Below are 27,456 nucleotides of genomic sequence, written 5' to 3'. Positions count from 1 at the left end.
ACGGCACACAGACATGCACACGCATCGAAGGGTCAGTAAGTGGCGAGAAGCTATAGGGAGTCTTTTTTTTAACAAGATGAAATGGCATTTAGGTGTTTTTGTGACCACGTTCTTCCAAAGTGCGTTTACATTGCATTGAGTTTGCATTCAAATAGCTAAGAGTTTTGCAGACTATTCTAAAAGTAGGTCAAATGAGTCAACTTTCATGGCTTTAATACTGTACCATCTGCTAATAAATACTGACCTAGAAGAGTGTGTTATATTTACTTGCATTGATTTTTAACTAGAGTGAAAACTGGGGTTTCTTTTGGTTGAATGCTCTGTAAATATACTTCATTCAGGTCATCTATGTTAAACATAAATACACTGTTGCAAGAATAAGATATCGACAATGCACATTATTTACATGAGCACTTAAATCCATCATAGGAATTTAAGAAATTTAGCCATACATGCAAATTTTAATCTGTAGTCCCGCCAGGTTTATGATAAATATTCTTAAAAAGTAAAGTTTGGATTAGTCTGAATCTAATATTAGCTAAATTCGGCTGCTTCCTTAACATACGGGGTCACCGCAGAGGTTACTTTAGGTCTGCTTCGAATGACCTTCTGGTGCAACCTGTCATCTTTCAGGACCGAACTTGGATCTTCTCTTGTTCGGTGAAGGTGTAAACCACTGCATAGTAAAGCCACAAGTCTGCATCAAACATGATTCCTGGGTATTTGAATCTTACTGGCTGAAAAGAGAAAAATAGTTCATAACTTATGCTGCTGTTGGATCTCAGTGTGATTAATAGGTCCTAAGTTCAGTGTTCTTAATTAAAATAGAAGTTCGAGGGTTCCACATTGTGGCCCATTAAGACTGATGAAGTTGATCAAATTCCTCCCCGTAGGCAAATCTAAGATCCCACGGTGAGACCACGCAGCGCCGATGTACTGCATTTCATTGAGTAACCACCAGAGCACACTACTTCCCCACTGCCAGCAGTCAACACAACACTGATTCCATGCGTGTAGGAATATTTAAAGTGGCTAAATGATAGTGAACACAAACATTTTGAAAAAGATGCGTCCAGCCATTCGTTTGCTTATCTAATTCAGGGTCACAAGGGGAGAGGTGTGGGACTGTAGCCAGTACCCCACTTAGAAGCGGGGAACCGCTGGACAGGTTGCCAGTCTGTCTCAGGGTTAACACAGGAAGACAAACAACCATTCACACTCAGGTTCACACCTACTGCCAATTTATAATTAATCTAACATGCATGGCTGTCGATTGTGGGAGGAAGCCGCCGTACCTGGAGAGAACCCACACAGGCACAGGAAGAACATGCAAATTCGACAGAAAAAGGTCCCAGACGGCCGGTGGATTTGAACCCGGGACCGTCTTCCTGTGAGCAAACAGTGCTCACCACATTTTGAATTCCAGCCTTTTGTCACAGGAAGAAATTCACCTGCACCATTACACAATTCAATGGAGCCAAGTTGCAAATCAGGAAAGAGAAGGATGGAAGAATGATGCACATATTTTAGTCTACTGAGAGCTCTTTATTTCTTTTTCTTTTTTTTACTACATTTTAATTTGGGGCATTCCTGCTCCCACCTGTTGCTTTCTTATTAAAGACTGCAATTTTGTTTTGGTATGAGTCATAGTCTACATTGCAGAGAGAATAAAGAGAGGGGGCAGAAAGCAAGAGAGAAATATGTCATACATCCGCCCCAAAGGTAGACAATTCAGCTTGCTAAAATGTGTAAATGGGTCTTCAGTTATATCAGGGAAGCCACAAAATGACCATTTAAAGATCTGCTCCTCTTCTTCTTCTCATTTCTCTGTTGGAGTGACCCTTTTTTGTTTCTGCAGCCTGTGACTCACAGTCTGCTAGCCTTTCTAGCACTTCTAAGCACAGCTAATAGGAGCAGCTCAACCAGTGTGCCCTCTCCACTTGTCAAATTCACAAGCCCCAAATTCTCAGTCATTCAAAAGGTCACCAAAGTAACCCAAGACAATGATGCAGTAAGAAAAAGCCTAAGCAAACACCAGCCACTATTATAGCTTAGGGACCTCAGGCTACATCATAGATCGAATGACTTGTTTTGCAAAGGTTATGAACATGAATGGAACCTGCTACAAGTTAGTGCAGTTCTTACATTCAGAGTTCACTGGATTAGCATATCTGCCTCTCTCTTTTTATGCCTCTTTACACTGACATATTCAGGATGAAATCCTAATAAGACAGCAAAAACTGCATGTGGCATTATGCACTCTGTTGCACTGTGTACCAACAGGGCTTTCCATAATTGCACGCAACGTGGAGGGAGGAGCGTTCACATCCTTCAAAAAGTGAAGAAAACTATAAGATTCAAAACATCAAAACTGTTTATACTCCGTTTATTCCTGTGGGGATTCGAGAGCATCTCATTGCACAGCTCAGAGCTGCTTAGGTCTGCTCTTCTGTTCCTTCCTCATCAGTACTCTTCGGATTCAAGAACTGTATTGTAATGCTTCAGGGCACGACAGAAGGAAACTACACATTACAGTGTCTTTGTCAAAGCTCATATCTTGTGCCTTTTTCGAGCTGTGCATGAATGTGAATGAATGTACCCACAATTCCAGGTTGGGATCACTTTTCATTTTTTTTAATGACACAGAGCTGAAGAAGCCCAGAGCTTATCAAACATCTAATGACATTAATTCTTAATCATGAACTCTTCTGTCTGTGACTGTCTGGGCTCTTATTAACAGCCTCTACAGAGCAAAGGAGTTTATCTAGATGAAACACCTTTCTATAGTACCTTTGTCCTCTCCAATGAACTACATAATGAACTGATTAGTATTCTAGCAGGCTTTGACCACTGAAGGCAAGAGAGAATGAGGAAGGGAGGAAATACAAAGGCACATATACCGAAGCGGGAGAGACAGTGGAGTGAGAGGAGAGGAAGGCGATCAATAAGTTTGCCAGACTGTTCAGACATACTTTACTTTTTAATGAAAAGAGAGGCCACGAAAAAAAGGAAATCTTTTTGCCTCTCATCTGCTAAAATAACAGAAATTTGGCCTAGGAGAAGGAAATGGTGAGTGCATCTTAGCAACTTTTAGTTGTGCTTTCTCAGTTGCTGGAGAAAGAACCATTTTCTATCTGCACAAAGTAAGCTGCGGACTTTATATCTGCAGCCGGTCACTTTCTATCTCTTTCTAGGTGGATGGTTGTCATTGTGCAGCACAGGTCTTGTGGGAGTGCAGGGCTCTTTCCCTCTCTGTGTGTCGTCTTCCCTGCGGGGCTCAGGCACAAACGAGTTGACTTTTCTCTCACACGCCCACAGACATGATATGATCAGGGAGAGTGAGCGGGCTGAAAATGAGAAAGGGAGATTGATTTTTGCTTTTTTCTGCTAACTGACTGAACATTGTAGGTCCAGAGCTTTTCCGGTCATACAAACTCAGAAGAAGAGCTTCAGTTCTCTATGCCCAATAAGCAAAAGGTGTATTTTTTGATTATTGGGTAGTAGCTCTGTGATATTAGTCAGTTTATTTGCCCAACTACTGTGGCAACTACTTTCCTCTTGCACAGCCATTAAGAAAAAAAAAGATGGATTGATGCCCCCAGGGGTCTTTTGCAATCCTATTACAACTCTGAAGTCTATAATAAAGCTAAACTGTCAGTAGAATGTAAAGACAGAAAGCATTAATCTAAGTTGGCCTGTCATCGGGAATTTAGACCAATATTTTGAAATTTTACATCATTAAACTACTATTTGCACTTCTTTATTTCTGAAAGTTGCAGTTGCTGTTATAAAATTATGCCATGGGAACCTTACCACAGGTCTAATTATGTAGCACACGCTTCAGGTAGCCAGATACATGTAGCAACTTGCCATTCTTAGCTGAGCTTTATTGCTGTAGTGCCCTCAAACATCCGTCTCAATTCAAGCAGTGGTCTGAACAAAACCGGACGGCTACACACTGCGAGCTTTGATGCTTTATGATGACACTTCAGACGGCGTCTCTTCATGACATGCCTGACACCGTGGAACAAACTCAATGTGACACAGCAGTCAGATCAATCCAGCACTGCCATACTGCTCCAGACAGGATAGGGCAGATGTGTGACTAAGTGCGTGTCATAGCATGTAAACTGATCAGACAGAGGAGGAGCCTATTCTTCAAGAACCTGAAAAGCAAAGGAATGTTTTTAAACCCAGAGAACTCTGGAAGACAGCGCTATGCTTAAGTGAGGCTAGAATCATCAATCGGATTCTGTCATGGACGGCCACACTTCACGGCAAAGACCAACCCCGCAGTAATTACCCTACAAGTCTTGACCTGTTAGTTTGAGATTTTTCCCTCCATCAGACTCAAGTTTCCAGCCTTGTGAAGGAACAGCAATCACACTGTTGACATTCTCTGCTGTGTCATTTTTCTCAGTTTGATATTGACACTGGCTACAGGACTAAACAAATAAACAGCATTTGAATAAAGCCTGACAATGAGAAAAGGAGTGCCTTTGCAGGAGCGTGTTTTCTGCTGTCAAGCAGGTGGTCACATGCTAGATAATGAACTATGAAAGATAACTAATTAAGTTATGTCTAACAGCAAAGAGTCTTTTCAACTCGTCAACATTCGTTTCACTTGAAGGACTCCCACAGATGCTGCTTTCCTATGGAAACAATCACGAAATGAGTGCAAGCGGTGCTTTGATCTCTTCGTGGATCCAGTTTCCATAATGCATGTAAACACTGAGTCAGCATTGTTTACAATTTGATTGCTTTGTTTTTTTAAAAATCATTTTCTTTTAAGTGATGATTAAACATTTGTTCTATACTTCACAGCAGGTTATAAAGTAAATGTCGAATTTCTAATAACTGTGCAAAAGACACACAGTACTGTGCAAAAGCGTTGAGCCATTGATCATTCCTTTATATTTTATTTCTAAAGGAGCTAGATATTCTGCTGTTTTTTAAAGTGGTCTTGAGCAGCATTTCTCCAGGCTGTCAGTATTTCAAACATTTCTCTTTGGATATTTCCTGCTTTAGCACTCATTTTTTTTTGACCTATGAATGTTTGAAGCATAAACAGGCACCTAAATCAAGGGATGAACCACTTTTTTGTCCACACGTAAAACACATCTTGGAAAAGAGCCAATTTTAGGTTGTATCTTTAGGCGTTTTGTAACTGGCAGCCTGTCACAGAACATGTAATCTGTTCTGATTTCTTGAGATGAATCTGCAAAAAGATGCCAAAGATAACACATTTTGACAGGCATAAAAAAAATAATCTTTTTGCATCAAGGTGATTCCTAGAGAGCTATTAGCTTAAAGATTGGCATATACCAGCATGGTGCACAGTGTTACCTTAAGAAAATTGAGGAAACCGTAGAAGTGGAGTGCAAAAGTAGTGGCAGAGTTAATAAAAATATTAATAGCAGATGAACTGTGTCTGAAAATAATGTCTTTAAGAAATTTGGAAAAAATAAATAAATCACGATTTGATACAAGATAAAAGAGATGAGAAATGAGTGTTATGGAGTGATAAATCTAAAGCTGAAGTTGTTGATTTAAACATATGCACAGGACGTCAGGAGAGAGATACAACAGTGAGTTTCTACCCAGATTTTAGATTTTGATCCAACATGCAATCCCAACTAAAAAGCATCTCTTTGCCAGCAACGTCATTTTTCAGCATTACCACACACACTGCCAATGATTTAAAAGCATACCTGAATAGAAAGCCAAACAATGGACCACTATCAGTAACTAATTATCAGTACTAGATAGGACTATCAGTACTAACACTCTTTTCTAATTTAGAAAAAAAAAAAAAAAAAGTACTAACACTATCAGAACACATGTACTGGCCTCCCAGGAGCCTGGACCTCACCATTATCGAAGCAGTGTGGGAACTAAAGGTAGCTAACATCCAAAGCAGAGCTTTGAGAAGCCTGGTGAACTCTTCCTGAAGATTACTTAAACTACAAGAAAGCTTGGCTAAGACAGTTCAGGCTGTGATACGCTGTAGTATTATTAGGATAATCATTTTATTAAGCAACTAGAACACAGAAAAAATTGGATAAATAGTATACTTAGATAACATCCGGCTATGACTTTTTTTTTTTTTTTTAAACCATCAACATTTGATGTATAACATCCTCAGATTTCTGTCATCGTATCTAGCCCATTTTTGATAATTGAGTCATCTATTTTGTGTCACATTTGCAGGCTGTGCTTTTACTCACCCCATTAAAACGTTGATCAAAGCTTTGCGCTGTAACATACTGGCTGAGTAAAGTGCACACACCTCGGTACATGAATTAGTGTAGTTATTTCCTCACGCATGTTCTTGTCAAAGTGCTTGTCATACATGTCTCAATGTAATAAAGATTGTTAAGGGTGCACAGTTCATAATCAAACCTCCACTATTTGCCTTCCCACTCAGGACAACTCCTCATCACCACCACATCCTAGCTGTTTTGAGTCTTATAAGTCACCCAAATTCATGGAAATCCTGCTGAAACTAAGCACAGCAGTCCATCTGACTTGAGAAACTCAAGATTTGGTTTGTTATTTCTGAATTTTGTTCTTGTCATTTCTGTTCTTGGGTGCTTTGCATGCTTAAATGTTGCCCTTTCATTGTAATAATTGCAAATGTTTGAAGACATGCAAAAACTCTCAAAACAGGCTCACCTGTATCTCTTTTTCTCCATACTTGGAGGGGTTCTTGCTGCCCTGGCTCTTTCTGCGCAGCTTCTTTAGTTCAGCTTGGCACTTCTCCAGACTCTCCCCTTTGCTCTTGTGTTCCATCTGGTATTTCTTCAGGGCAGCCTACGTGGGGCAGCAAGTGGTGCACAACACAAAATTAGACTTCCTAAAACAGGGCCGCAAATTAAATAGTCTGAGTGAGAAAAAAACAAAAAGGCAGAGAAATAAATGAGGCAAGTAACAGGAATGAAAACCATTTCCCAAAGGTTTTCAGGCAAGTTTGAAGCTCAGAAGAAAACTAAAAAACAAAAGTCTGGATTCCACCCATAGCACAAAAGCACAGAAATAATTTGCTAGAGTTCTGAAACATGCTACAGTTTTATGATACACCAGAAAATTATTTTTTGTATGGCACTGATGCTGCAAGATAGGATAATTTAAAAATGTCCCAAAGCAGTCTTTTTTAATTAATGCAATTTACATAATCTTTTATAAGCTCTGGGACTGCTTCTTTTTGACTGATTTAACATCTGCACTGCTTGCGATTGTGTCTCCTAAAGCATTTGCTGTCACTAAGTACTTTCTCAACCTGGTTAAAATTGATTTTCATGATGTAAAATGGGCAACAATCAGTGAGATCCAACAATGTTTAAAAAAAAAAAAAAAAAACCAAAACAAAACCAATGCATGATTGCTTGTAAAAATGATAAAAGCTATTCATTAGTGTTTTTTTTTTTAAACCAGAAATGTACTTTGATTAATATAATTTGCTTATTTATTCATTTATAAGCAAAACAACTTTGTTTCCAGGCTTTACCAGCTCTGTTGCTATAGAAACAGTGCCTAGTGTGACAAAGCTCATGTGGTTTCAGTACACGGCAAAATTGGAGAGCTCATGCATGAGGGTTCAACACCCACATTTGCATACTGTAAGTCACTGAAGATGCAGGTAGCATATTCTAGGTATTCTGAAAAGGCACAGAAAAGAAGCCGCTGTTGTCACCAGGAATCTAGCAGTATGACACATGCGGTTTTTCAATTTCATAGCTGAGAAAAGGGTGGCTTACTTCTATAGGATTGAGCTTGACTGAAATCCTGTAAACAGCACAGACCTCCCCAACACCACACTTAAAAAAAATGGCTGGGATTTTTTTGGCCACTACTAAATAGTTTAACATAAGAAGTCCCTCTGTTTAATATGTTTTCACAAACGAAAAATTACCAAAATACGTCTGTGCACCGGTTATCCAGTTTGTAACACAATAACAACGAATATGAATAACCCATCCTTTCATTACCTCAGTCCTTCCAGAAAAGCAGTGCACACAGCATTTGCTGTTCTGCTATTGACATTTAATTTAAGTCCTGGGAGCTGTGGATCTATTGTGAACACACTTTAGCACATAAATCATAGCAGTGAGTAGAAACAGAACAATTGACTATTGAGTAAGTTTGCCCTGCAGGGTATATAAAGTAATATCCCAAGCATCCTCTTTGTTGAGCTGAAATTCACCCCCTAATTAAAGCTAAAGCCAGTACACTTTCATGCGTTTACTACACAACTCTCCATCATTGGGTATTATTCCAGACAGATAACTGGTTTGTGTGCTTAAAGCAGATTAGAAACAGAGGGGTCAGATGGTGAACTTTGGTATGCGTTGAGAATTTGACCCTTGTTTTGAAGGCTGATTTGACTGAGATGCTTCTCTTTGCTTCTATTTGCTTTTTGGAATTCAGTGTTATTCAGTCCAAACTCTGATGTGGATTTCATGGAGCACAAGCAAAATAGAAGAAAAGAGAGAAAAATCCCCCAGAGGAAACACGCCAGTCTTTCTGAACTCAGTCAAAGTTTCAGATGATTATTTCAAAAAGTCTGAGGTAAAGTGATCACTATTGTCACTGCAGCAGATCAGAAAGGCATCCATATTAAATGATGGTTGTTAAAGGCTCGGGGAAATTCCCAGAAATAAATGTCTGAAACTGCAGAAGAATGAGAAATTTATATTAGATGTATAAGAGAGTCAGCAATTCAAGATGGTTTCTAACACATCTCACGGCTTTAATATTAACTCAATATAACACCATCTGAGTTTACTGATAGGTCTCCCTGTTAAATGACACCCACCCTCCCAATTAAAAAGCAATGTTATATAAAGAGTGTGTGTGAGTGAGTAGCTGGGTGCTGAAGCAGCTCATAACGTGGTCCTTCCAACAAAACCGTACAATAATGGTAGCGTCCCATCCCCCAAAACAAGGCACAGCAGTACTGCTCTACACTCAGGCTGCAACCCACTCATTCTAAAGATATCACATGTAGACCAGCTTCACAGCGCTTACACACAACACACTCCAGGAGGGGTTTATTATAATCAGTCTACCCTTGACGGGGTGAGTAGACTTGAATGTTATTATGTTATTTCAAAACATCTCCTTTCCCAGGAGTCTGAGACCCTTTAATTGTCTCAGACTTTGAAATAGTTGAGAACACACACACACACACACACACACACACAGAGCTTTACCTCCATCTCTGTAATCATTTAAGGTCAAATCAAGCCGTAACTAATTCGATGCCACATTACATGAACTGTTAAAATAAGCTCACATATGGAGTGCACTTATGAAGTGGCGCTCTCCTCTGGATTTGGAAGCACAACGTACAAATACTCACAGTCAAATAACGAGCATCCAGGTCCACCTTCTTCTCGAGCTCGGACAGGAGCTCATTGTGGAAGGATTTCAGCTGGAGAAAAAACGCAAAAGATTTAAGTTAACATGTCAGTTCTTGTGTGGTAAGTGAGATAACATACAGAAACAATATTGTCCTGTGATGTCAATTTAACTTAATGTTCAAAAAATGGGAATTTAGGTAAAGCTCTGCTAATATCCCATATATGTATTTGTCTAAACCACAACAATGTTTCCAAAAAATTTGGAATGCTATATGAAATATTCATAAACCAAAAGGCAATGGCTATCAAATCATTTAAACCTTTAAAAATTCATGTAGCACTCAAAACAAAAGAAAAAGGACAGAAGCAGCAAAAGACTGAAAATGTTATATAATGAATGGAAAGGGAAAAAAAGAATCTAATCTTAGACAGGAAAAATGTTTGGCTATAACAAGAGCCTCTGGGAGAATGCTTGAAAAGTGAAGATGTGGAGGGATTTACTACTTTGAATGAGAATGTGGGCAAAGAGTTTAACAAGTCTTAAGTCTAAAACTGCAACAAATTTTGGATTTTATCATGCATAATGCCGTGTATTAGTGGTAGACTAAACCCAGGTGCTCCTCTCTTAAATCAAATTCAAGATGGTACCCCACAGATAGTCGCACATATACACTATAATGCCAAAAGTATTTGCTCGTCTGTCTTCACACACGTATGAACTTGAGAGACCTTCTTAATCCATAAGGTTTAATATGACGTTGGTCAACCTTTTGCAGCTCTAGCACCTTTAACTCTTCTGGGAAGGCTTTCCACAAGGTTTAGAAATGTGTTGATGGGAATTTATGACCATTCTTTCAGAAGCAAAGTCAGATACCGATGTTAGACAAGAAGGCCTGGGTCGCAGTCTCAACTCTGATCGTGTTGAGGTCAGGGCTCACACCAAACTAGCTCATCCATGTCTTTATAGACTTTGCTTAGTACAATGGTGCACATTCATGTTGGAACATGAAGGGACTGTCCCCAAACTGTTCCCAACAAGTTGGAAACGTATAATTGTCTAAAATTTCTTGGTATGTTGAAGCATTAAGCGTTTCCTCCACTGATACTAAGGGGCTGTGCCCAACTCCGAAAAACAGCAACCCCCCACTCCATAATCCCACCTCATTGCATTTGGTGATGTAAGGCTTGGATGCAGCTGCTCGGCCATGGAAAATTCACCCTCGGTCTACGACTTTGTGGCTGAGTTGCTGTTGTTTTCAATCGCTTCTCCTTTGTTATAAAACTACTAACACTTGATTGTGGAATATTTATTGGAAGGAAATTACTCAACTGGACTCGTTGTCCTATCACGATACCATGCTGGAATTTACTGAGCTCCTGAGAGTGACCCATGTCTGTATGCCTTAATTTTACACCACCGTGGCCATGAAAGTGATTGGAACACCTGAATTTATTTAAATGCGTGAGTGAAAACTTTTGGCGATATAGCATACATCCAAAATAAATGACTAAAGGGCAGCAATGAGGGCAATGACATTTTTCTATTATTTTTCTGTATTAGATGCACAGCAGTAACTTCTGGATAATGCAGCAAAGAAGAAAATTGCCCAGAGCGCCATACTGCGCAATGAACTCACTCGACTTTCCCAACCACCTCCTGTGTTAGCAATGTGGATGATATAGCCTCAGCAGGCCTATTCATTCAATACCAGTTTATGTTCATTTAACATCACTTATCCCATACTGTCAATAGCTCCGGGCAAAATTTGTGTCATTACTGGGCAAATTGTTTTGGGAGCAGAGCCACACCACCAAACTAATACTGATCTACCGTTAAAAGATTTAAATTGTATCCATGTAGTGTTGAGCTGCACAGTTAGAAACCTTTTGAGCTCAGAATACAAACCATCTCCTCTAGCTGCACTTGGATCTGTCTGTGGACCTCTGCCATCTGGAACAGCACATCCCCTACACAGAGAGAAACAGGGAGACAGAGAAGAAACACATGAACAGTGCTCCACAACATGAGCAGAAAACAGAGAGAACGGGGAACCACAAGAAAAACAAAACAAAAAAAACTTTGAAACAAGAAAGAGATTAAACGAGGAATGCAACAGAGAAGAAACAGAGAGACCCCGTCTTGCAACGCCCATGCAGTAGCAATACAAGACGCACAAACATACAGGACAAGTGACTTGCAACTGGGACGATGAAGAATGTTATGAAAGTTTGTTTTTTGGCCCAAGATAGCAGAAAACCGAGGCAGGGAAGCAACATCAAGTGATGGGGAAAAATGAAAAGAGAATGAAGTGAAAAACAAAATCTGGGGGAAGCAAAAGGCTCAAATTAAATCTAGTTGTTCAAGGGTAAAAATACTGATGTCTTGTGGAGATCAAACATAGTGCCTTTCTTTCTTTGATTACTAGGCAGTGTAATTTATAGTGCAACAACAACAAAAAAAGAAACACCTAAAAGAAAGGTTAAACTCTCCACAGAATAAACAAGTTAAACAGCCAAAACGTAGAGATAAGGTAGGGTCATGCAGCTACTGAGGTTTTAATGTTTATATACCTACAGACTGCCTCTTCTGACTGTGCAGTGCATTGTCAAGAAAAGGAATACAAAGAGCAACATTGAGCAAAGGACACACATACAAACATACAGAGACAGGCCTGGTGTAAAGACAGTGTGAGATATACATGTACAGAAATATGAGACACATATTTTCCAAAGCCCCTTTAGATCTATCAGACATGCTACATGCTCTATATTTAATGACAAGAGATTGAGAACTTCAGTAAGTGGCTACAGCACTGAGATATGAGTTTAGTTTTGGTTTCATCTATAAAATAAACAAAAGTTTTGTCATAGCATTACGTATTGAAACCTTCAATTAAAGGTTCCAAGAAATTAAAAGCATGACTGGAAAAAAGTTAAAGATGAAAGTCTGGGTAAAAAAACAATTCTCTATTACTCTGTCTCCGCAGACATTAATGTTGCGACCATTTTATAAAAGCATCAAATAAGGACAAAGCACTTTATTTCCTCTCCTGTTGCAGCCTCTTTTTGAAAACTGACCTAGGAGAGCACATCTCAACCCACCTCAAAATGCTCCATAAGTAAAACTCGCTACTCGAGCTGAAGTGGTTTCAGAACAAACTTTTATTCTGCACCAAAGGGCTTTGGAGTGGTCTCCTTCGCAACAAACAGCAAGCGCGGTGCAAACCGGTGACACTGAAGTGACCACGACAGAGCTGACTTTGACAGTTCAAAGAAAAACACAAATCCAAAGTTTATACAGAGCTGTGAAACTTGAGCTTGGTGTTTACACCGTGGGGGGAAGGAAACTGCAATATGCACTCAGCATTCTGCAAGAAAATTGTTAACAGTAGCATAACGTGCAGTGAATGAAACGCTTTTCTAGCACAGCTACTTTTAACCCCATCCAGCATCTAGAGGCAGCATATAGATGCATATTAAATTGCACAAAACACTGCATACTGTAGTTTATTAGGATATTTATTACTGCATTTGCCAGCAATTCTGACTTATAGTACAGTAAAGTGACAGAATTAAAATTCCACTTTTACAATTTTGCTGACCTGCTTATCACCAGAAAACCTGTGTGCGCAGCAAAAAAACTGACATCTTATCAAGATTTTTTTTCCTCCTTCATCACTTGCTAAATTTACTGCAATCAATGACACTACAACGCCTGACGAGCTCATCACCGAATGCCCTAGACAGCAACGCCTTTTGCTCATGTTGCAACCTGCCTGCTGATCTTGCGCCTCACAGGGGTTGAGAAGGAGGCCAAAGCATCCTGTCAGTTCCCAGCAGGCCTGCTAAGCAGCTTACAGATACTCATCCCTGATCACAGCCCTTCAGGCTTAGAAACTGTCATTCTGTTGGTGGCTTCAACTAGCTAGATCAATTAACTAATGAGTATCCATCACCCTGCTGCTGACAAAAGTACACTCGCACATCATGTACAGTGGCAGTAAACAGGCAAAACAGGGTATTTGGAAGATGCCAGAAAAGGCACAAAAACACATTTTCAAAAAGATATCATCCTGTCATCTGTAGTTTCATTACTGCAGTACGTACAACGTCAAAGCATATTTTACAAGCGAGAGAGAGAAAGAAAACACACACTTTGGGGATACAAATTGCTACCATGGCAACTTCAACATCACATAAAAACAGCAACAGCAACGTGGGCATCTTTCAATAGCAGTTAACATCAGAGCATTACATCTAAAATTAATAAAGAAGCAAAAATGAGAAAAATCGGAATGTGTTTTGCAACGCTATTGGTTTCTACGGAAAGCATGTGTCATGCACGACAGCTAGTGACACTTGGTGTTTAGAGCAACCAGCCTGATAAGGATATCCGCATACTATCAAGGACTGACATGACAGGTTGCTCACCATAAACTCAGATACAGATACACACCTACGTATGGGATATGCAGAAAAACACCGGTAAATAAACTTTCATGGACTTGTCATTCTAGTATCAATATTTCCCAGCGCACTTGAACCTCGCCTGTGTCCCTGGCTGACAAAAACAATAGTTTCTTTGTTGTGAGGTGATCTGGTTTATCTGCACCTGCAGCTCTGCAACAAGCAGCCACACGCCTGCTAGCTTAAACCACTGAGTCAGAGAAGGAAGCATGCCTGCAAGACTCCAGTGCATGCATATGAACAGACTGTCCCCTGAAGTATGACATCAGCTTGTGTAGATGTATTGACTGCTTGTGTAACAGCAGCCATGATACACCCACACAGGTGGAGATAGAGAAAAAAAAAGTGAATAACAGAATGTGGGCTATGGTGAAGAAAATATATATATATAAAAACTGGAAGTTTGCAACACGAGAGACAGAGATGGAGAGAATGGAGGTGGATGGAGAGACACTGAATCACTGGTGAAGGTCAAACCAGATTCACTAAGGGTTGTCATGGAAGCAGGATAATGCGAGGGTCGTTGCCATGGAAGAAGCTACAAGATGAGGAGCAATGCTGGCAAAATGTTGTGTTACAAAACACAGCTGAAAGATCTCCATCCTTACAATCAACCATCATTGCATCCGCATATAAAATCTCCCGGGGAGGAGAGTGGTGTGCGGCTTGCCTGGGGAGTCTGAGTAAAGTACAATGTGTGTGTGTGTGTGTGTGCACACAGTTTCTGTGACTAAGGAGGGATGTAAACGCTAGCCTACCTGGCAAGCCAAGCCACAAGGGAAACAACTACACTGTAAGTAGGCAAGTATAATGGGACAGCAGTATAATGTGTGAGACACAGATAATAGCTGAGACTCTGGATGGCCCAGGGTGTATGCTGCACATGTGTAGTACACTGTGGAAGCACAGCTTCTGAGGCCAGCTTGTATTTAAAGTTCATCCATCTCCTTCTCTCGTAAAGACGCAGACACACACCCGTGTACACGTAGGTTCTGTAAACTCAACGATAAACTCTGTTTGAACTCGTTTCCCCACTTTGCTCATTCATATAGCCTCTCACAGGAGGAGAAAAAAATACTGATGCATGTTTGACATCTGGCTTAAATTAGAAGCTTAGCAGTCACAGCTGTTCAACCTACTAGCCTGATATAAGTTTGCCCAGCAATGGTGTCATGCATGTAGGCCATAATAAAGGCTTAACAGGGAAATATGTAATGGCTGAAGGGAAGTGAGGCAAAGTTTAAAAATGTATATCATAATCTTGACTTTAATTCTGAGGTAGAGGTAGACAGCACATTCAAATGATCAGGCATCATTAAACCAAAACCTTTATTTTTTTTGACTGCTGACCTAATAATTTAAAACCAAAAATATGCATATTTTCAGTTTCACAATGGCCTTTTTTGAATATTTAATGCTACCGCAGGGGCAGTAGAGACTGAAAATTTTGCATCTTTTGAATAATAATGATTTTTCTTTTAAGAAAAACAACTAACACTAAAATTATTTTAAGTAGTGGACTATGATCTCACTAAGTCATGTATGTAAAGCTAGGGGTTTACATGCATGACTCAATACATTTATGACAACGTAAACTTGTGTGGGGTGCCGATATAGTTCACTGGGTTGAAAAGTCACCCATATGCTAAAGGATCACTGCAGGAGACCATTTCCTGTCTGTCATTCTCCCCATACATCTAAACTGTTATATGTGTTTTGCGGGGTCTCCTCTGGGAGTATAAGAGCTGCATGTACTTTAGTAAACTAGTGGAAACCTGCATAAAGCTGAACAAAGTCTGGCACCATGACTGATACTTTGATTGCTGCTGCACAACCCCCCTTGTGCAATAGCAACATCGAATACTGTTTATCTGCCGTAGATATCTTTTTAGACCTCACACTTCTTTTGTCCTCCACTTGTCCAGTTGGAGCTTTTTAAGCTTGAATGACTTATAGGTCAAAGTTAAGTGGCTTAACAAATGAAACCTTCCTCCAAAAATGATCAGAGGATTGGACTGAAAGTGAGTTAAAAAAGCAGCTAAAATCCACAGAAAAACTTTGAGACTTTCAGAAAGCATGGAGAACTACAGTATTGCTTAAGAACACTCCAAAAGTTACAAGAAAGTCTGACTCATTGAAACCAAAATATAAAGAAATACACAGTACTGTGTTTGTGATGTGGAATTCTTTTGTCTCACTCTCCTGACACAAAGACGTCTAAGAATCAAAAGTATCAACTTCAGAGTGAAAAAAAAAAAAAGTTCAACACAATCTAGGGTAAGTTAGGCAAAGAGACACCAGGAGGTAGGACAGGGAAAAGTGAAGAGACCTGGAAAATCCCTGAAGAACACAGCTGTCATGTCACACAACAATGTAACAAAACAAAAAGAGCATTCAAAATAAAAGAGCAATAGCCTTTATCTCACATTACATTTGAATCCCTAATACAGCATAGTTTTATCAAATGCTATAAGGCTATAAGAAAAACAAAACAAAAAAAAGAGCACAGTCATGTTGAAATAAGAAAAAGAAAAAAAAGAGTGGTTGCTTTGAAAATCTAACTAAGCTCTTTAACCATGAGTGTGTGTGTGTGTGCGCGCGCTACTTGACCCTGAAAGAAAGCTCTATGTAAACCAGGGCATCTAAACACAACAGAGTACACTAATGCACCACTGAGAGGAAACAACAGCAGACTCACTGGGGCTTCTAAAGTGCATTGATCTGTTTTGTATAGGCTACACCCTAAGAGTTGCTGCTAGTGGATTATTTCCCATGTACAAGCCCAGACCTACAAATACACACACTCTTTTGGATCATGGCATAGAAATAGTAGACAAGGTTTTAAATGATGACATAAAAATCTGATTTGCATAAATAGATGTTGGATGTGGACATACTGGTTTGATCACACTTTCACACTGGCATGGCACTAACTGCTGGTTTTCATTGGTGGCAGTCTAACCAGCAGAATTTAAATGTGCTGTAGCAGTCACTTTGGCAGTGGAGCACTCTGCAGCAGAGAAGCTGCTCCTGGCCAGTTGAAGGCAGAGCTGTTTCTGTAAAAGATACATTTTTAAAAAATGTATACAGCACCTGTATGTTTCCCACTTCCAGCAGAGATCAGGGTTAGCAGCTTGCGAATATTGGAAAGCACAACAACCCAACAGCATTAGGTCACTATGCTGGTGACGTTTAAGATTAGAATTACTTCATCTTAGCATCCAATTGGGCTAAGCTATATGATATGCTGAATATTAAAAGGCTCAAGGTGGCTCTATCAGCTTTTACCTCTTTACTCACTTAGGAATATCTACCCTCAACAAAGTGTGCACCATCTCTTTAAGAGGGCACTAAGGTACACTTTCCATGGACTATCTGTATTTGGTAGAATAAATAGGTAGATTTGCAGATGGCTGAGCCTACATTTGAGCACAACAAACATATTGATTGCTGTAACTAATCGTTCAGATGAGACTATCAAGAACCACCAAGTTGCCTAGCAACATAGTGTGTATACGTGTGAGTATATGTGCTAATATGCATTTTTGTGGACAGCTGCTGTGTAGTTTATATTGATTATACATCTCTGCATTGTCTACCTTAGTGACCTTTTATTAAAGTGACAGATCTACACAACCTCGATTTTGCGTAGGATTACTTTAACAGTAACCTTTACACTGAGCCTTGAGTAAAATTGTCCAGTACTATTCCGTTTCCTGCCATGAACAAATGAAGGGCATTGTGAATGTGTGTAGATGGAGACTGTAGGGGCCACTAGCTTCCCAGCATGCAATGCGTATCTCAGAAATAGAGCAGGATAAGGCAGAGACCCCTGGGATGGTGGCACAGAGCTAAGAAAAGAGCTCCTCTGCTCTCATTTAAACAGGGACAGGTGCTGGAGGAGGAGAGAGGTAGGCCACACTAAAGACAGACAGAGAGAGCAAGCGAGACAGACAGACCGTTAAAGAGACATGCATGTATAAAGTATGTGTATTCAAATACAGCATGTCAAAGTTAACTCCTCATGTCCCAGTATTTACTCTCAGCAACAACCATGTCATTTACTGTAGTCTTTTAGACAGCATACAATTACAGGCAGATATTTAATGCCTGTGTCCCAGGTCCATTAACCTAAAAAAGACAGTTATGCTACATCAGTTTGCAGCCTCATTTTCCCAGAGTGTACCACTTTTTTCTACAATAATTACTGGGAGGAATATGAGTTTTTGTGTGCGAGTGTGTGCTTTTAATATTTGCCTCCCTTTTTTTTTTCCTAATGCATGTTATTTCCCGAAAGACATGTCTTTGTGCTGAATCATGCAAGATGTTATTAAAATTTAGCTATTAGCAAAGCTAGAGAAGCTGATAAGAGGGGATGAAATATATTTGATTTCCTCTGGCTGGGGAGTCTAAAGTGTATGCATTTCACATTCTTGCCCGGGTTGTTGAAAACAGAAGAATAAATCAAATGGCCAAAGGGGAGTTTGTTTTATTGTTAGCCAGAGACAGGGTAAATGAAAGTCACAGCAAATATAAAAACAATATGATATCTACGAAATTTCTGTGCTTGCACAGGTTTTTAGAAAAAGCTCTCACTGAAATGCTGACATTTAGGACAGCATAATGGAACACACCCAGCCAAGCACAGGCAAGTTTTAAAGAAGAACAGACTGACCATACTGAGTCTTAAAGAGGCCAAAACATTCCAGCATACCTTCAGTGAAAAGTCAGTCATGCAGATCCATGATACTCAAGTGCACAAACTAATGTGCTGACTTTCACTGGTTAGAGGGAAACCACCAAGTATACATCTTGAAAGCTACTGGCATGGACAGCCGCAATAAATCAGTGTTTTCAATTGTGCATCAGGAGATAGAGCAGGTCATCTACTAATCAGAAGGTTGATGGCTAAGTCTCTGACTGCTCTCGTCTGTGTGTCAAAGGCCAAGATACTGAACCTGAGTTGCTCCTGATGCGTTCAGCAGAGTAAGAATGCATGTAAATGCTAGACGTAAAGCACTTAGGCATAGAGAAAAGTGCATGTTCGAATGTGTGTGTGAACTGGTGAATGGGTTGTTGTGCAATGTGCTTTGAGCGCTCGAGTAGAAAAGCACTAGTCTATTTGCAATACACATAGCCCATGTTATGCAGCAAGAAAATGCAGACAAGACAACCGATTCAATCTACCATGATTCAGGCAATATTTCAGACATGCAAAGTTATGTGTAGACTCTTAATTCTATTTAGGTCATATTCATTTGAACTCTGAAATCAACTGAGTAGAGCAAGAATAGCCAACACACCAGACTTTGAAGCAAGACTTTTTCTGGAAAAATAGGGAAACTTAACTGACTGGCAGAAATCTAACCAACCAGCCTTGAGAAATTTAAAAGAGGGCTTGTTACAGTGACGAATCAAAATGCTTGAAATTTCCGGAGGAGTTTAAACCTGTAAACTGCCTTAGCTACAGGCGTAGTCGTAAATAACATGCCTCTAGCTTCAAATGGATATAAACACAATGAAGAAGGGCTGGTTGGTTGGTACTGTTGTAAATACCTCCAGCCCCACAAACACCACATTTCCCTAAAAGGGTTGGAGAGCCCCACAAGCCTCACTGAGGTTATAATTGCTCACTCCCTCCAGACCTACATGAAGAGAGAGAGATAAAGTAAGAGTAGGATGGCAGACACAGCGAACGAAAGAAAAGAAAAAGAAATGAGGGAGGGAGAGCAGGTGTGTGTGTGTGTTAGTGTGCATGTTCATGCATGTGTGTGGGTGGCAAAGTGACAGGCGATGATTAGCCCAACCAGAGGAGGATATGTGGGAGGGAGTATGTGGGAGTAGTGGGGCTGGTGAGAGAGAGACTCTAGGCAGAGATCTACACAAGTGGATTAAAAGAGCTCTCATACTATATAAACACATAGAAATGGCACATGGTTTATGTACAAACACACAAAACGATGTAAAGTATAAAAGGCATGAATGCACATGGAGTACAGCGCACACCAGGGTGGATTCCTGTGGGAACACGCTTTGTTGTCAAGGTGTTGTAAAGAATCAAGCTAGGCTACACTGTGTGTTGATTTGATAATGAAAACAGGCAACAGAGGCAATCATTTTCACAAAGTAATTTCATCCCTCACTGTGCAAGTGTGTGTGAGGGGGTCAAAGATGACAGGAAAAAATAAAAAGCCAGGAGAGAGGAAGGAGATGGTTAGCATCTGCAGACTCTTAGGTGTGTAGGCGGGACCGTTTGCGCCCATCTCTAACTGAGCTTTTAACAGGCTTTAAAGAGGTGCAACAAGAGCTCAAACTCATACGTGCATGTGTGAACATGCGCAAACAAAAAGAAAACGGGGGGAAAAAGATGCAGATTACCTTTAAAGGACATTGAGCCAGTCAGCTCAAACACAGCTAGTCCACAGAACAAATCAATCCGTTTTAATGGATTCTAGCTTGCTAAGGTAGAATCCATTAAAGCACTCACATCAACTGCATTTCTTACAAGCCTGATTTTACACTTTTGTCTGCTTCTATACTTCCATACTGGAAGCAGAAATTTTGTGTGCTCTCAATTTTAGCACACAGAGGCTGTGGTTTATATGGGTAATTGAGATGCTCCCGGTCTGTGGATATTTTAGTGTTCTACCACCAGCCAAACAGGAAACCCACGGCTCTGGGGCCTAACCCTGTACATACAGTTGAACTTCAGGTCATTATATTGGACGTGACCTCAGGGTGGGGACTCTAAAATGTTGCAAGCAACCGGTTGGAAAACAAAACACTAATTCTTCCTGTGGAAAACACAGAAGCACGTAGAGAACCGCTGGGTGTAACGCACACATGATATAAGAAACAGACAACAAACAACAGGATGCATTATATTTAATTACATCACAATCTTTTTCTTTTTTTTTTTTTCAAACTTAATGAGTGAGAATCTCAGTCTTTGCTGTGTCTAGATGGGCAGACAAGAATGGGCAGATATTAAGACAGAAAGGTTTAGTCGTTTAAATATCAAGTTCTTTTCCAAATCCTCCTTGAGGCATAGGTTTTCAGTTGTCTCATACACACGGAAATATCCTACACACAATGGTCTATGTACAATTTCCAAATTTGGCAGCTTTATTTCCGTTATGAATAGGATTTAAATCAAATCCCAGCACACACAGAAACTTCAAGCACATTCAATAATGTGTATTTTTAAGAATAAGGTAGAATTCAGTGCTGTTACAGTCCAAGTGGTTGGTGGTGCAAGAGGAGATTAGACCAGCTGTCAGTTAGACTACATATATATTCTTCTGTCTTTGTGACAACTTCAACCGAGGTTGTCTGGTCACAAAGAGCCAGCTACTGTAAGCAAGGCCGGGTTCAGCATGGAAGTACTGCTGTGAACTTTGGAATCAATAGAAATCCACACAAACGCTGTGAGATATAGAGATAGAGAGAGCGAGAGGATCGCTTGCTGAATAAAACATCCTGAAAGCACTTTCATGTCAGTCCCTGTTGGCTGGGCTGGAGGAAACCCAAACTGTATCTCAGCTCCACAGCAACAAAGGCCCCATCAAATCAACAGCTACTTCTGCGCAGATCAAGCAGCCGAGTGCACAATCAGTGCAAAAGGGAATCTCTTCAAACATGAGCTGATTTCCCCTGGGCTGGGGACAGCAAGCACACGCACACACACACACAGAAAATCACTGATCACCTAGGAAACTACTCACTACGAGAGCACCAGGTGTTGCTTTTCCAATTGACCTCTATGTTTGCAACCAGAATGCTCACATCCAGACACAACTAATTGACATGACATAAGCACTTAATCTAAAGAGCAACACGTCCAGTATACGCATACATTTTTCCACAAAATGAAAGCATGCCATGCAGGAAATGTATCAAACTGGCACTCTCCTACCAAAAATCTAAAAAGACTTTATACTTTTCAGCTTGGTTGAAAGCATCTAACTATGTATGCTGTTGAAAATGACAATGTTCAGCCCGAGCCTCACTGTGCTGCTGATGATACTGCACTCATCATTGTTTTGTTTTTCCTTCCTAGAACATTTCCCTATGAAAAGGAAGCCCGTGTAGTGAAGAAGTCATTTCCTCCATGAGTGAAATGACTAGATTAAAAAGACTAATTAAAAAGCACCTTCTCTATCAACCCACATGTTTTCTTCTTAAATGCTACTCAACTGTCACATTATTTTATACACAGAAAGATAATGCGGCTTCTCTATAAGGCCAATGTAACCAGAAAAAAGGAAGGAAAAAATATAACCCTCCAATAAGATGGAAAGAAAGAAGGTAGGGTCATCATATATACATCACTTACCCAAGTCTTTGGATCCTTGACTCTCACTGGCCAATTCACCCATTCTGACCAGAGCATCAAAGTAGCCTTTGGCAGCAAATGTCACATCTAGAAGAAAATAGGAGTGAGTACAAAAAGAAATAAAGGGGTTATTAGTTTAAAGGTTACAGAACAGTCCACTTTCCATTCTGAAAAAAACCTCACAATGCACAGTTTAGCTTTGTGTAAATACAGGTGACAGCTTTCTATACAGTGATCTCTAGTTTCTCTTAGAAGTATTTCAAACAATAAATCTCCTTTTTTTCCTTTTATGTTCTGTTTCTAGTTTCATATGAAAAATAATAAATGTTGCACCTTTGAGTCAGAATAAAGTATGTGAGCATTTTTTGGGTCACTTCAGATAAATTCATTTTGCTATGAAACCACTCACCCAATATTTTGTAACACCTGGAAACACTTCCTTTGTCCATGTTTTAACAGCTTTTCCATGTCAATTTTTTGTGCCATACCCTGCAGAAGCCTTTTTTAAAACAAGTTTGCAAGTGTGCTTTATTTTCTCCCCTATATATCAGCGGTCCCCAACCCCCGGGCCTCGGACTAGTATCGGTCCGTGAGTCGTTTGGTACCGGGCCGCGAGAGTTGAGGCTCAGGTGTGAAATGTATGGTTTTCAGGGTTTTTAAATTGGTTTTCAGCGTTATTTTGTTATCGTTTTTATCGTTAAATCGTTTTCCTGGGTCTTTTCACGTGTGTTATGAACAAATCTTTTTTTCGGTACCGGTACTAGTTTTATTTTGTTGTATTTATCCACGACACCTTAAAGGCCGGTCCGTGAAAATATTGTCAGGCATAAACCGGTCCATGGCGCAAAAAAGGTTGGGGACCGCTGTTCTATATCATACAGTAAAGAAAAGCTAAGCATTTATTATATATAAATATAAATAAATGTATATAAAATGCACAGGGGAATATTTATCTCAGGCCTCTTTTTGATCCACGGCCAATAGGTCACATACATACGAAAAAAAGAGAAATCAATAGCTCCTTGTTTCACAAAGGAAAGTAATGTCATGCTGTAAACCACATGCTGATAATCGCCACTGCACTTTTGCTTCTTCCATTCCATTTAATCTTTTATGTCAATATGTTTGAACACCCCACAGCAGGGTGACACAGTGACTGTGTTGGCTGCTGATTGACAAGCCTCGTACACCTGTATAGACAATGATTCCACAGGCTCCCCGCTAGCACTAATGCAAGGCATAAAGCATACAGTGTTTCTAAAATTCTCACATGACATACAGTGAATGCACATGGCTGTAGGTCTTGTGACCAATAAGGGGCTACTCGTGCACACACAGAAAGTTTGACTTTTGCTCCATGCATGCACAAAAACAATCAGTGAAGTTAATCCAAATGTGCAGTCGTTCTGCTTGTATTTGCTCTGCGGCTAAATAAGGAGTCGTCCTGGCTGCGCAAATCAATATCCGCCTCAGCCACTATCATTTCAACTGCACCTGACCAGGCTAACAGAGGTCACACAGGGCAGAGTCAGCTTCCAGTGATTTCTACCTTACTACCATGCAGTCCTCCACCAGTCTGACAATCTCCAGCAAATAATGGCCAGTGCTTTTTGAGGTGAATTCAACAGCAGTCCAGGTGACAGATGGGCCTTTGCCTTTCAGACAGCTCCCAGGTGAGAGGCACATTTACAACAATGTCCTGGCAGGGGCAAGCTATTTCTAGCAGACAGATGCAGCTGCCCTGCAATAAGGGAAGTCTCCTAGGCTGGAAGCCTCGAAGCTCTGCTCCGAGGCTGAGGGACATATGCTAATGCTAATCCCAATTACAGCTGAGTCAATGGCAGGAGATGGCCTGTGCTTCCTTCTTTCTCTACTGCATGGGAAAGACCAGAGAAATAAGAGCAGAGCCTTCAGAGCATCATAGCTGAGTCCTCTTCGTTATGTCAAACAGGCCTCCTGCCTGCCTTGATGTGGAAAGTGTGAATGTGTGAGTGTCAGTTCATGTGAGTTTGCACATGTGTGGTAGGGGGGGTTGTGAGAGCTCTTGCAGATCTCCCAGCAACAGACACTTTCTTTTTGCTGATGCTGCTGCAGCAGCACGTGTGATAGTGTCTCTGTAACTGAAGAATGGCTGATTAGATAAGCTGGATCTATACGGGTGGGTCTATCTAATGAAATGTGTGATAAGGGGTTCAGAGAGACAGACGGAGAGGATTATTGGATCTCTGATTGCACGGCAGGCAAATGGTAGGGGAGGGGTTTATTTGAGAGCTACTGATCCTTCACTCATCCTTCACTCTGAGGAGGGATAACACATCTTGATCGAGACAGTAAAGATTTTCTGTAAGTGTGTCAAAATCATCATATTGTCAGGGGACTTGTATAAAAAATTACAGGCTCTGTTGGCTTGGCAGTTAGACTCGGTCAGTCGCAGCATTTGTTGCTTTTACACTTACCAGCCACTGTGAAATTCACTGACTGAATGCTGTGTTGGAAAACCTGTAATACTCTAATACCCAGACCAAGCAGGCCTATCAGTGAAGGCTTTTGGCATTTCTGGTGTGGGATAATTTCAGTGATTGCACCATATGGATATGGTGTGCGCTCCCATCCCCAGCCCCCTCAAATGAGAGCTGCTTAGTCCTTTGGGTTTAGCCAATTCTGCAAAGTGGGTCTTTAATGGCTCTGTGAGAGCCTACCAGTCTGTTTCCTACTTAAACCAAAGACAGGATTAGTTATTGTGCATCAACGGAAAGAAAAAGACTTGTTAGAGAAGAGAACATCCTTAATGGTAGGATGAGTTGGACTGGCAGAGGGAGGTCTTGTTATGGTTGAGGAACACATTGTATGACAGTCTTTTTAAAACTAATTTTTCACACATGCCCTACAATGCCAAATTTTTCTAAACAACGCCCAACAAGGATTTATGTGAGAATGCAAATGCTGGACACAGTCAGATTGAACATGAACTGGTCTTTAAGCTGCTACCTCCCGCAAAGTCCATGTGATGTGGGAATAATGCCTGCACAGTAACAGTTGTGCAAATTCACAGCCAGCAAGTGGTCATCCTGCACATCCTACCTTACCTTGCCTAAATTAAATACAATACAGTACAGTTTCCAGCAGTGAGATAACACTGCTGTGTGCTACATGTGAGAAAGGACAACTCTGTACAATGTCCTGACCTGATTTTCTAAAAGCAGCTCAAATCAGGAAGTAAATTCAAAAGGCATGGCTGTAAGTGTTTGGGATTCCAACAAACAAATGCACAAGCACAAGCACATAGCCACACACACACTTGTTTTCCTTTGTAAATCTGACTGCTGACAGTGAGCTATCCTCGCTTTTGAATTAGATTAGAGGTCTTTTGTGTTGCTCTGACTACACCTCTATAACCATGTACAAGCAACGCCAGAAGCTCTGCACCAGATGATTAGGTCTGCCTATTTAACATAAGGATAAATTTTGTAGGGTTTTTTTGTTTTGTTTTTTTAAAATGCACAAAAAAGGATATGTAGCTAGATACATAAAGCAAGGGAGAGAGAGAGAGTGTGTGTGTGTGTGTGTGTGTGTGTGTGTGTGTGTGTGTGTGTGTGTGTGTGTGTGTGTGTGTGTGTGTGTGTGTGTGTGTGTGTGTGTGTGTGTGATAAAGAAAGAGAAAGAAACAGAGTGTTTTCTTGGCTAAGTGCCTAAATCTGCAGTGAAACAGGAGCATGAAAGAAAAAAAGAAAGGACTTACTGGCAAGGGCCTTCTCATAGTTCTTCCCCATGGCAACAAAGTTCCGTAAGCAGGGATTGAACTGCTCCATAATGGTCTGAAAAAGAAAACAAGAAATAGATGGGAGGTTGGGCATTTACTTATCATTAGACTGTAAGTCAAGAGCAAAGACTTGCATATTGCTTTATTTATTCGCTATTCCACTTTTTGCCTCACATTCTCTTTATATGCAAAGCTTCTCCAGGTGCACAAAAGCAGTTTTCTATAAAGTAAACAGCTATATACAGAACACATACCAGTGTACAGACCAAGAGGCAACCTCTGGGGCTGAAATATGGAGCCAAAGACGACGTGCCAAAAAGCTGCAGTTCCTCAAATGATTACTGGAGGCTTGCTCCGAAAGCGAGTCGGTCCCCATAGACTGCCATGTTAAAATGCCCAACTTCACAGTAGAAATAAACATGTTTACAGCATAGTGCAAAAGGGGGTTTGGTGTCTTAACAAATTCAAATGTAATACGTCTTAAAGTTTTATCTTATTAGGGGTAGGAGTTACTGAACTATAGCTCTCGACCGTGTTTGTAGGGTTGCTGCCTTTTGAATGCCTGACAAAACATCCAGCTTACAGTGTGATTAATTGTACTAACAGCCTTTCCAAGAACTGTGTGCTGCAGTACTGGTTCAGTGAAATTCAAGCATTTTATTAATGGGTTTCTCATTTTTATAATAACCAGTCGCAGAAGTCATATCTTTTGTTTTGGCTGGATCAGTAAGCTACACTGTTTTGCTCTAGAAATACTGTATCCCAATACACTCCAAGGTGCAGTGTAAAATGCTGAGAATGCATGATTCTTGACACTTCTCAACACCACCTCCCTTCTCCTCCCCTCCTTCCTCCTGCACTTCTCCAGGGCTTCCTCCAATTAGCCGGTCCCTAGTCACATAGTCAGGAATAGCCAGGGGGAAAGAGAGACAACTACAACACTGCAGCAGCAGCAGCAGTCTCCGCCAACCATCAATACTGCTGGAGAACACTTTATAATCTACTTCTAGCCTGAATCCACACAGTGGCAAAATAATATGGTAAGGTGCCACTAGTGTCAACTGTCAAGCTAAAACCCCATCAGCCCATCCTGAAAATCATGGGCCTCTTATCCTCACTCAGACTTCAGCATTTTTGCTTTTTCCTTCATTTTTCAGCCAGTTTTTTTCCTTATTGCTTTTTTAAACTGTGCCAAAAGTTGAGCAGCACCATATATGTATGTAATCCATCTATAGTGAAAGTCCAAATGAGTAAGATATAAACTGCCTATTATTTTTCTTTATCATAAGTAATTAAATTACTACACCTTTTTATGACTCTGCTTACAAAAAAAAAATTGTAAAACTGGAGCAAACTATAAGTAATAACGTCAAAATGCCAAAAGACAAGTCACCATCAATGACTCATTTACTCTGATTTACTGGTTTAGATCTATACATCTATAGGCAAATGCAATTTAAAAGGTATCAAACTAGGATATAGTTTTAAGTATTGGGTTAGACATTTTTTATTGTCTGTCAACAATATTCTTA

At 40.3% G+C, this 27,456-nt stretch overlaps 1 protein-coding gene across 3 annotated transcripts in view; it reads right to left on the bottom strand.

The window, feature by feature from the left end:
* Positions 1 to 27,456, bottom strand: part of LOC309704855 (BAR/IMD domain-containing adapter protein 2-like) — a 52,156-nt gene that overhangs the window by 10,843 nt on the left and 13,857 nt on the right. For all 3 annotated transcript variants that reach the window (XM_082530315.1, XM_082530313.1, XM_082530314.1), the window contains exons 2-6: positions 25,904 to 25,979; positions 22,165 to 22,251; positions 11,269 to 11,330; positions 9,362 to 9,433; positions 6,676 to 6,813 (exon numbers count right to left, since the gene is read on the bottom strand). In XM_082530315.1, coding sequence (XP_082386441.1) covers positions 6,676 to 6,813; positions 9,362 to 9,433; positions 11,269 to 11,330; positions 22,165 to 22,251; positions 25,904 to 25,979 — 435 coding nt within the window. The remainder of the gene's footprint in view (positions 1 to 6,675; positions 6,814 to 9,361; positions 9,434 to 11,268; positions 11,331 to 22,164; positions 22,252 to 25,903; positions 25,980 to 27,456) is intronic.

The sequence above is a fragment of the Aulonocara stuartgranti genome, assembly GCF_965226115.1.
Source record: "Aulonocara stuartgranti genome assembly, chromosome: 4".
In the NCBI taxonomy this organism is placed as follows: Eukaryota; Metazoa; Chordata; class Actinopteri; order Cichliformes; family Cichlidae; genus Aulonocara; species Aulonocara stuartgranti.
Note: the sequence above shows the minus strand (reverse complement) of the source record. Positions and strands in the feature narration are given on the sequence as shown.